This window comes from Salmo salar, chromosome 24 (genome assembly GCF_965601325.2).
Source record: "Salmo salar chromosome 24, fSalSal1, whole genome shotgun sequence".
NCBI lineage: Eukaryota > Metazoa > Chordata > Actinopteri > Salmoniformes > Salmonidae > Salmo > Salmo salar.
The window spans coordinates 6,424,588-6,436,857 of NC_138314.1; the positions used below are offsets into that span (position 1 = coordinate 6,424,588).

The following is a 12,270-nucleotide window of genomic DNA, read 5'->3' on the forward strand; positions in this document are numbered from 1 at the left end:
CAACAGTCCTATAACTTTGGTGCAGTACAACTTCATCAGCATGCTGGCAAACTAGCTACCGTAATGGCCATTCAAACATACTAGCACTAAGCTGCTGCTAACTGGAAACGGTTTGTTCTGCTGATCGAACATGGTGTGTCTTAGTAGCCACTAGCCAGTGTGTCTGCTGCCGGTGTTCCATATCTACAGTAATCATGGGAGAGCCCAGTTATTTTAAAAGTTAGGAACTAGTGTTAATCAGGCAGATCGTGATTTTTATACACTAAACCAAAATATAAACGCAACATGTAACAATTTCAAAGATTTCACAGAGTTGCAGTTCATATAAGGAAAGCAGTCAATTTTAAATCACTTCATTGGGCCCTAATCTATGTCTTTCACATGACTGGGAATATAGATGGGCATCTGTTGGTTAGTTGTTGTAGACAAGGACGCGTGGAGCGCAGCAAAATCGCCTCAATTAGCCTTGCTGACTAGCTAGCTGGCTAACTAATTTAGTTGGCTAGTGTAGCTAGCTAGCTTCTTTACATCGATTTGATGCAGTCAAGACCGACACTAACAGATGAGATTATAGATAACCTATAGCAGCAACAAGTCTAACTTTTGCGAGTCGGTTTGGCTACTTTCTCTTTCTCCTTCCATGTCGGACACACCTGCTCCTCTTGTGCCCCTCCCCCACTTGTCTGTGCTGAAACAACAACCAGAGAGCAAGTCCCCATTTGAAGTTGCACAAAAATGTTTTCTTTAATGCATGTGTTTTGACTATCCGGATATCAGAAAACATTCCTGATATTATTCTAATAATGTTTAACCTATTGTATATGTTTCCTGTATGAACAGATAGCCACCCAGATAGCAGTGCTGATAGCCAAGGTGGCCCGTCTGGACTGTCCCCGCCAGTGGCCAGAGCTGATACCCATCCTGCTCGAGTCAGTGAAGGGTCAGGACGGGCTGCAGCAGCACAGGGCTCTACTCACCTTCTACCACGTTACCAAGACCCTGGCCTCCAAGCGCCTGGCCCAGGACAAACGACTGTTTCAAGACGTAAGAACGGCCGTCGCTACATCTCGTTCTCTCCCTCTTTTTCTCTCTCTCTCCACTTTCCCTTTTTCTTTACTTTCCCTCTTTATTTTTTCCTGTCTGTCTTTGTGAGTCTAAACACTTAGTGCCTTCAGAAAGTATTCACACCCCTTGACGTTTTCCACATTTTTGTGTTACAGCCTGAATTTAAAATAGATTAAATAGAGATTTTGTGTCACTGGCCTACACACTACTTCATAATGTCAAAATGAAATATTTACAAATTAATTAAAAATGGAAATCTGATATGTCTCGAGTCAATAAGTATTCTACCCCTTTGTTATGGCACGCCTTATGACAACATCTCTGTACCCCACACATACAATTATCTGTAAGGTACCTCAGTCGAGCAGTGGATTTCAAACACAGATTCAACCACAAAGACCAGGGAGGTTTTCCAATGCTTCGCAAAGAAGGGCACCTATTGGAAGATGGATAAAAATAAAAAGCGGACATTGAATATCCCTTTGCGCATGGTAAGTTATTAATTACACTTTGGATGATGTATCAATATACCCAGTCACTACAAAGATACAGGCTTACAGTGTACCAGGATGTACCAACCCTGTTGTGGTTTGGGAGAGCATGACTTAAAGGTCAAACACTCCCATGTGAGTGTCTCTCTCTTTGTCTGTATCTCTCTCGATACACTGGAGTTGTTTACCAAGATGTCATTGAATGTTCCTGAGTGGCCTAGTTACAGTTTTGACTTAAATCAGCTTTTAAATCTATGGCGCGACATTGGAATGGCTGTCTAGTTATGATCAACGACTAACTTGACAGCACTTGAGGAATTTTCAAAAGAATGTGCAAATATTGTACAATCCAGGTGTGCAAAGCTCTTAGACTTACCCAGAAAGACTCACAGCTTTAATCGCTGCTAAAGGTGAATCTAACATGTATTGACTTCGGGGTTTGAATACTTATGTAAATGAGATATTTCTGTTTCGTTTTCAGTATATTTGCTCAAGTTTCTAAAAACATGTTTTCTCTTTGTCATTATGGGGTATTGTGTGTGTGTAGAGATACATGAGAAAAAAACATTTAATTCATTTTGAATTCAGGCTGTGACACAACAAAATGTCGATTAAGTCAAGGGGTATGAATATTTCTAAGGGCACTGTATTTCTCTCGTGCATTCATTCTCTGTAGTTCTCAATTTTATTTCCTTCCTCCGCCTGCCCATCCCTGCTGCTCTCTTCCTCAGTTTGATACACATGCTGTGCCATCCTTGGCCTCTGGGGGTCTCTGTTTAGCTGTGCTGACTTCTCTGCTGTGTGTGTGTGTGTGTGTGTGTGTGTGTGTGTGTGTGTGTGTGTGTGTGTGTGTGTGTGTGTGTGTGTGTGTGTGTGTGTGTGTGTGTGTGTGTGTGTGTGTGTGTGTGTGTGTACAGATGCTCAGACTCTGAAGTAACACCATTTCCCCTCCATATTTTTTAAAGACGATATGTCCTCAGCATATAAAATGATACAAAATACATAAAGCGTGGGGTCAAACTGTGGTCTGTGTGGGCAATCTTTCAGAGACTCATTAAACTGAGGTTTTTAATGATGCAGGCAGTGATGATGATTTCAGTACTAAATGGCCCATCAACAAACACAGCTATCCTCTGCACAACCCAGTGTCAACGCGGGGGCTCATAGAAAACACCAGGAAACAGACAAAAAACAAGTCCAACTGAAACACTGATAGTTTTTACCATAGTTAAAGACTGTAGTAGGAGAGACAAGAGTCCTTGTCCTTGGTACAATGATTGATTCAAGTTATAATCTTTTTGTCTGTCCATTTAGAATTAAACAGACGTTCATTTTTAAGATAGAAAAACAGCATTTGTGTATGTCCTTGGTGAGTAATCCGGTCAGAACTATTGACTTAAACCCAATCTATAAGGGTGCCTGAACTTTTTGATACTCCCAGAAAGGATTTGATGCTACCATTGAGAGCTACTGCCCTGAGACAGTCTTAGTAATGAAGTATCCCTCCAGATTATTGCCTGGCATTAAGTCTCTGAACTTTCCTCTTCCTCAAACACCAGTATGTAGTGTTTGGCATTGGGCAATCAGAGCGCCACATTCTTCGATAATGAATCGAATCCAATTTCAATTTCCCCTGTGAATTTTTTTCACCTTTTGTAGGGCTGGGCGATATGGCCAAAGTATTATATCATATAGAGAAAAAAAAAAGGGAATTTGTTTGATATTTTATGTTTTGAAATATACTGAACAAAAATATAAACGCAACATGCAACAATTTCAAAGATTTTACTGAGTTACGGTCCATATGAGGAAATCAGTCGATTTAAATTAATTATGCCCTAATCTATGGATTTCACATGACTGGGAATACAGATATGCATCTGTTGGTCACAGATACATTCAAAATGTGTGTCACAGTGGGCCTTAGGATCTCATCATGGTATTTCTGTGTATTCAAATTGCCATTGATAAAAAGCATTTTTGTTCGTTGTCCGTAGCTTATGCCTGCTCATACCGTAACCCCACTGCCACCATGGGGCACTCTGTTCACAACGTTGACATCCACAAACTGCTCGCCCATACGACGCCGTACACGTGGTCTGAGGTTGAGGCCGGTTGGACGTACTGCCAAATTTTATAAAATGACGTTGGAGGCGGATTATGGTAGAGAATTTAACATTACATTCTCTGGTACCAGCTCTGGTGGACATTTCTGCAGTCAGCATTCCAATTGCACGCTCCCTCAAAACTTGTGACAAAACCGCACATTTTAGAGTTGCCTTTTATTGGCTCCAGCACAAGGTGCACCTGTGTAATGATCATGCTGTTGAATCAGCTTCTTGATATGCCACACCTGTCAGGTGGATGGATTATTTTGGCAAATGAGAAATGCTCAATAACAGGGATGTAAACAAATGTGTGAAAAATGAGTAATTAGCTTTTTGTGCGTATGGAACATTTCGGGGATGTTTTTTTTCATCTCATGAAACATGGGAGAAACACTTTACATGTTGCGTTCATTTTTTTGTTCAGTGTAATACCATTTCTCCGTTAGCTTTTTCAGTAGTAAGTGATTACATTGGGTTTTTCTCCATTCTGATTGTTTTATACTGTTCAAACTTCAACCAAAAATGATTTTCAGCATTTTCATATATTTCTGCATTTCCCGCACGATATGGGCAAAACATTCGAGGTATTATTTTTACCAAATATTGCAATTGTTATTTTACTTGCAATTTAGATCAAAATACTTGGCTGAACTGTTGAAATCATGGAAATATAATAATTATTTGAATTCTATAGTTACAATACAATAGTTGGCATTAACCCAAACCCATCCAAGCATCAATACTGGTATAGAGTAAAATACGGTATACCGCCCAGCCCTAGCTCTGTGCTTCGAAGAAGGCCTTTTACCTCTGAATGATTCAAATATGTTAAGGAGTGTTTTAGTTAGTCCTCCCTACTTAACCTCTCCTCTGGTCTTGGCCTCAGGTTGGCTGAGGCTGAGCAGACTGATCTGAGAAGGTTGATTTTTTTTTAAGACTGAACAGTAAAAGTAACAGTACAGTAACTCTGCAGGCCTGGATTATACACTCACTACATAGTGTGGTCCTCTAGCTCAGTTGGTAGTGAGTTCGATTCATGCGACCACATATATACATGTAAAAAATTATGAACGCATAGGTCCATTCAGATAAAAGCGTCTGCTTAATGGCATACAAAATAATAATAATAATAATAATAATAATAATGCAGGCCATATCTCTGTCACTTTTCAGTAGTTGTGTGAAGCTGAGAAGCAGGTGTCTCAGTTCTCCAAGACAGACAGGTTGGACGGACTGATAAACACGTACCAGGTTTTGAGTTAGGAAAATGTGTCGCTGGATATTTGACTGGCATCGTTTTAATTTACCGGACATTTGAGAAATTTATGGGACCCATATGGTGTCCACCCACAGTGCTTAGAATGACAGAAATCCCATTTAGATTATGGTAATTCATATTGATAGAAGTCAATGGATGCAATGATGTGCGGTCCTTCGTACCGAATTCTGATGCGCACTTTGAAGATGTTAGAATAACTGTCCACATTTACTTTCCCTCAGCTAACGAACAGCAAAATCACTAGCCTATGTCAATCTACTATCCCCCAATGTATTAAAGTTGACCTATTCTGTTGGTCAGCTTGGAAAGAACGAAGTGGCGTATTCCATACACTCTGGGACAGTTGTGGGACGATGGATCCCAAATTCATACAACCAGTATGCCTAGGCTACATAAAAGAAAAGTAAAATGCAATGAGTCTGATGCAACAGATCAGAACGTTTAGCTTGTTCACATTTTAAGCGCAGCAATGCGCACAAGGCAGTAGGCAACGCACGAATGTTCGTTCCCTAATGAAATTAGCGGGAAAACACGCACCGCTCATGTTAGCGGTTTCTTGTGACAGATGAAAATACCCATTAGACGTTTAGAAAGAGGACAGATCTAATATGCAACAACTAGCATAGGTTGAGCAAGGTACCTAACCCTAATTGCTACTGTAAGTCGCTCTGAAAAAGAGTGTCTGCTAAGTGATTAAAATCTAAATGTAATATGACTAGGATTATGCCTTTGGCTACTGGACAATGAAAGGAAGTTTTATATAAAATAACTGCCTCCGCAGATATGGTCTGATTTTGGCTAGGCTACTTTGAAGCAAGGTAAAACATGCCTCATAAGATGTAGTAAAACGTTCAGGTTTCAAACAATTAAGTATATGTTTTCCAAATGCATGCTGCCTCCAGCTCATTGCAAGTTGTTGTGTGACACGCTGATGAAGCCTGCCTTCCGTTGCCTATGTATTCATTTGCTGTTTGAGGTGCTGTAGCAGCAGCTCTCACACTGTCTGCTCAAAGGCTCTATGCTGTACGCGTGTGATAAATTAAACACATAATGAATATGATGTACACACACCAATTTAATATACACTAAATTATGCAAATTAACCTACAGACCGATAAGCATGACCAGTCAAAAGGGTTTCCATAGACTGCTATTTCCGTCAATAAATAGGCTAAAAAGCATTATTTTGCAATGGGATTTTTTCTTCTCCTGGGCAATTGGGTGGCACCAATTTAATTTATCGACTTTTCAATTTTTTTATCGGCCAAAAGCTGACTATTACCGACTAACAGAAACCTGGACACACATGGATGGATGGGACATTAACTGGCTCTCGGTTTTATTGGCCACTGGCTGCTCCCTGTAAACACTGGCACTCTGCCAGCTGCACATGACTGCCTAGTGGGCTGCTGGTAGGAAAGTGAGTGAGGAATGGGGAGAGAGGGAGGTTGAGATACAGGGAGGAAATATTACTAAGAGAGATGGAGAAAGGGAGTAGAGCGTAAGGGAAGAGAGAATGAGAGAGGAATCACAAAGAGTAACTTTCATGAACAATTTTTTTTTTCTTCGAAAATCAACGTTTTCGGCTTAGTTATAGTGAAACGTCAATTCTGGTCTTCATTTTGACAGTTTGTCAAAAGTGATATATTTTGGTATTTTAAGTAGTCTAGTGCTTTTTGCCCCTAGCGGTTCAACTCTCCCATTTGAAATCGTGATGTCGAGGCACCTTCAGAAGCTTCTATTACGTCATCTCAAGGTAAGGGTTCGGTATGAAATACACTCTCTTCTAGATGTGCTGGGTGGTACTTACTCAAGGCTTACTATAAAAGCAGGTGACAAGCGCTCCTTATTTGGCAGTGTTCTTGGTTAGTGGAGTGTGTCAATATATTTTGCATGCTTCCTTGAGTAGACTACTGACGTTACACAAAATTCTAAAAGCAGCAAGCCATATTTCCACATATGACCAAATTCAATGTTTTTGCTTATCGTTTCATACACTTCTAATGTGCTTTTACGAAGACAAAAACATGTAGGCTACGAGGATTCTAGGTTTTATTTGTAGCTACATCCATCGTGACAAGAAATAGATGACAATGGTGTCATGTCAACTCGTAGTATACTGCTCAAAAAAATAAAGGGAACACTAAAATAACACATCCTAGATCTGAATGAAGGAAATAATCGTATTAAATACTTTTTTCTTTACATAGTTGAATGTGCTGACAACAAAATCACACAAAAATAATCAATGGAAATCCAATTTATCAACCCATGGAGGTCTGGATTTGGAGTCGCACTCAAAATTAAAGTGGAAAACCACACTACAGGCTGATCCAACTTTGATGTAATGTCCTTAAAACAAGTCAAAATGAGGCTCAGTAGTGTGTGTGGCCTCCACGTGCCTGTATGACCTCCCTACAATGCCTGGGCATGCTCCTGTCACATGAGCTCAGTGTGAACCTGCTTCATCTGTGAAGAGCACAGGGCGCCATTGGCTAATTTGCCAATCTTGGTGTTCTCTGGCAAATGCCAAACGTCCTGCACGGTGTTGGGCTGTAAGCACAACCCCCACCTGTGGACTTCGGGCCCTCATACCACCCTCATGGAGTCTGTTTCTGCCCGTTTGAGCAGACATATGCACATTTGTGGCCTGCTGGAGGTCATTTTGCGGGGCTCTGGCAGTGCTCCTGCTCCTCCTTGCACAAAGGCGGAGGTAGTGGTCCTGCTGCTGGGTTGTTGCCCTCCTACGGCCTCCTCCACGTCTCCTGATGTACTGGCCTGTCTCCTGGTAGCGCCTCCATGCTCTGGACACTACGCTGACAGACACCGCAAACCTTCTTGCCACAGCTCGCATTGATGTGCCATCCAGGATGAGCTGCACAACCTGAGCCACTTGTGTGGGTTGTAGACTCCGTCTCATGCTACCACTAGAGTGAAAGCACTGCCAGCATTCAAAAGTGACCAAAACATCAGCCAGGAAGCATAAGAACTGAGAAGTGGTCTGTGGTCACCACCTGCCGAACCACTCCTTTATTGGGGGTGTCTTGCTAATTGCCTATAATTTCCACCTGTTGTCTATTCCATTTGCACAACAGCATGTGACATTTATTGTCAATCAGTGTTGCTTCCTAAGTGGACAGTTTGATTTCACAGACGTGTGATTGACTTGGAGTTACATTGTGTTGTTTAAGTGTTCCCTTTATTCTTTTGAGCAGTGTATTTTTTTCTACCTGCTATAACTATTGGTGTCGCAGTCTGCTAAGACAGTTGGGTCATAGTTTAATGGTTGTGAGTTCTAATCCCACGTGGGGCAGATCTTTTTTTTATTATAACTTTTTATAATTTACCGACAATAATCATCTCGTGCCCACACACTTATAAATCTGAAAAGTGAAATCATACCTGTGAGAGGGGTCGCCCTTGTAGTAGTTGTCGGTTTTTATACAGTACCCAAGACCAATCTGTGAGTTAATTTGACCGTTGGAAAAAGAGCTACTGCGTAAATACTGAAATGCGGGTTGGATGGAATTGAGGACCCTTATCTTCATTTTCAAGGTGATGATTGCAGTTTTCTTCCCAACACATTACCACGTTAAATGTGAGTCCACAGTTCAAAGATTGAGGTGCCCCGTGGTGGATTCAGACTTCCACCACAAGTGGCAATAAATGTAAGGAACTCGCCGCCTTACCGCTGTGAGCTAACTGTCAAGAGCTGTATATGCTCTCGATGCACATCATTTTATCATCAGAGCGTGACAGTGGGCTTCTGGTAAGTATGCTTTAGTAAGAAAGTGTTGCTGTCAGGTTCAACTGTTTACCCACCCCCAAAATGAATATTTATGAGCAATTCCCCACGCCCACAACTTCTCATCTGAATGCATTTTTTAAAATTCGTATTATTTGAAGGGTTTGGGCAAAAGCTGAAATTGGGGTTGAGAGTTACCATTTAGCATGTCTTTTGAATTGGGTTTTTGGTAAAGAACCAGTAGTTCTTTACCAATAAAGAATATCACACTGGGTGAAATGCTATATTAAGCTTTGCAGATGATTCATAAAATAATGACTTGAACGGAATGAAAATGGGCCAATAGATTACTATCACCATGGGAGCCATTAAGCTTATGAATATATCACGCGTTTAAAATTTTAATTTTGATGACATCGTCATGACATGACTTAGACATATAATAGCCTATACATATCAAAATGATCCAACCCGAGCTGAGTTTGGGCTTTTAATGCTTTGAAAACTATGCAAAAAAGTTGGCTGGTGGACTGGAAGCTTCTGGAACCGTAGATGACATTCTAGTCATTTATACATTATCCAATTATCCTGGTGCACCTGGAGGTGGAGCGGTCTCGCAGCCGGGGGGGGGGGGGGAGACTGCTGCACAGAGTTAAGCATATAATAATACTTTGGGGGATGCTTATATTTGTCATTTTACACACTTATACAAGTGTTCATCGGTGCAAGTGCCCAAACTAACTCCCCCTGAGACACCTGCAGGGAGTGGGGTCCAGGATCACCATTGTCCAGCACACCTGGAGCAATTGGGATTCACAATAACATTAATTCAACTTTGGAATTCAAACCAGATTCTGGCCAAACACTCTAACCGCGAGGCTACCTGCTGCATAGTACTTGAACCACTGTAAATTTCCTTTGCTAAATGTTTCCTCACTGCAGAAAGTAGGTCCAGGGCGATACCAGTATCGCAAAAAAATGTCCATGGCAAAAATGTAAACACGATGCAGACCAAACTATTTGGTCCTTTTTTTAAAAACCTGCTGTATGTACAATATTATTTATTATAACTTGACACATACATATTTGTTTTTCTGGATGACAACATAGTGTTTGTTTCCAACTTTATGGCTGCTTTCCTAAAGAAGTTAAATCTGCTTCGTGTTTGTTTTCTTTGCCACGATACGAATGAGCGTTGCGATACTGGTATTGTCCTGCCCCTAGCAGAAGGTCTACCAGGTCTCATTCAGAAGGCCCAAACAGACTAGCGTTGGATGCCCTTTTTATAGGCTTTAATGGACTCTACTGAAGTGAAGCAAAGGGCCGAGGAAACAGCTATTTGGAGGGTGTTGTTCACGTTAATTCCTGGGTCTAGGGCCTTATTGCTCTGATAAAGCTGTTGTATCTATAAAAAGGTTAATTACATGTTTTCGATCAACATTATTTTGAGTTCCTTTTTTTCATCCTTCCACAATAGGATATAGTCCAGTCAAAAGTTTAGATATTCTGATATTAGATTTGATATTCTGAAGTTGCTAGCCAAACTGGCTGGTTTTCTATTCTTTTGGCATGGACATTCTAAGCAACAAAAAAAAGGTTGCCAAGCAAGCTAGCTACTTCTCCTTTCCTAACTAGCCAACTGAAGCTAACACACAATCACATCAAGGAGCTGGAATGACAGCAAACTATGCAATTTCATTGGTTTTACCTTTGTTTCTATTGCCATTTCTTTGGATATATCCATTATAGTGGTCCTGATAAATGAATTTCCCTGGCTCAGAGAAGCTGGCAGTCTCGTCACATTCATTCTTCACTATCGCACGGTGGAGATGGCAAAAATTAAATGCAACGTTGCACAGGTCGGATAGGCAGGCAGCAAGGTTTAGACAAAGTCCATCTGTTGCAAACCAAATGCTAGCCCCCTCTTCCTGGAGTTTGGCACCAATTTTGTGGTGTTTAATTTAGGTGTCCTGTAGCCGTACTTGAAAATACATATTTTGTTTATTATTAAGTTTACAAATCTCTAAAACTAGGCGAAAGGTTAAAGGGAACAATAGAAATCCTAAGTGGGATTCGTTCTTCCTGCCAAATATTTATCTGTTGCTCACAATCCTTTCCACAGGTTTGGCATATCACCCGTTTAAGAGCTCTGGTGTGGAGCTAGGCGCAGCCAGAGAGGAAGAGGCGCACAAAATCTGTCCATGTGAGAAGCACTTTTTTTTTGTATCGCGTGTCGAATTACGTGAGGCTCATTTGATCGAATGTAAGTTTTGTAATCTTTAGGCTGTTACAGACGTACTGATATAAGGATATGCACGTGGCATTCTGTAAACTTCGATAAAAAAAAAACACTGCTCTGCACATGCGTATCTGCCCTCATTTGCTAGAATGGTCCTACCTCTTCTCGCATGCCTTCAATCATTGAGGACTTGTATTTCCATAGGTAGAGCGGCCACTCGATTATCTTGGCAATATAATAGATGATCTTTGACAGGGCCCAGTTGCAGAGACTCCCTCCGTGGTGCTGAAATAGCTGCAACATAGCATGGGGAAATAATGTCTAGATGCTTTTTTTCCTGGAGAGATTAAGTATATGAATTGCCTGGCTTGGCTGTAGGACACTGGATATTAATTGATAATGAACAGGCATTACCTGGGGATTGAGGTGAAAACTCCCTGCTATCAGCCAATCATCATCCAGGATCCAAACAAACTGTTTTATAATATGTAATTCAACCAATGAAGGCTGCTTTATTGGTTTATATCACAGTCTTATATAAGACCCCTGTGGTTTCACATAATATTAATAACGGATTGGATATATTATTTATACGGCTCCTCTCCAGGTCCCTCATGAGTGGATTAGATACTTTTATTATGCCACATTTCCATGGGCTCATAACCTTCCATGTCAGGCTTAATAGTCCATCCCTGCACTGGATTTCTTGACTGGCTATCCCCTTATTCAGAACGAAGTTGAAGTTATATTCCCCAAATTCCAAGGTTTTTCAGAGATCCTGGATGAAGGATTCCGTATTTGCTGTTTATTAACCTCTTACATCTAGACGTTCCGCTAGCGGAACACCTGCTCCAATATCCAATGATGGGCGTGGCGCGAAATACAAACTCCTCTAAAATCCGAAAACTTCCATTTTTCAAACATATGATTATTTTACAGCATTTTAAAGACAAGACTCTCGTTAACCTGTTGGGTCTAGGGGGCAGCATTTGCACGTCTGGATAAAAAAAATGTACCCGATTTAATCTGGTTACTAATCCTACCCAGTAACTAGAATATGCATAAACTTATTATATATGGATAGAAAACACTCTAAAGTTTCCAAAACTGTTTGAATGGTGTCTGTGAGTATAACAGAACTCATTTGGCAGGCAAAACCCTGAGACATTTTCTGACAGGAAGTGGATACCTGATGTGTTGTATTGACTTTAAACCTATCCCATTGAAAAACACAGGGGTTTAGGAATATTTTGGCACTTCCTATTGCTTCCACTAGATGTCACCAGCCTTTACAAAGTGTTTTGAGTCTTCTGGAGGGAGATCTGACCGAACAAGAGCCATGG

The 12,270-nt window shown here is 40.9% G+C and overlaps 1 protein-coding gene across 1 annotated transcript in view; it reads left to right on the forward strand.

The window, feature by feature from the left end:
- Positions 1-12,270, forward strand: part of ipo11 (importin 11) — a 255,541-nt gene that overhangs the window by 36,257 nt on the left and 207,014 nt on the right. The window contains exon 5 of the mRNA XM_014171158.3: positions 841-1,044. Coding sequence (XP_014026633.1) covers positions 841-1,044 — 204 coding nt within the window. The remainder of the gene's footprint in view (positions 1-840; positions 1,045-12,270) is intronic.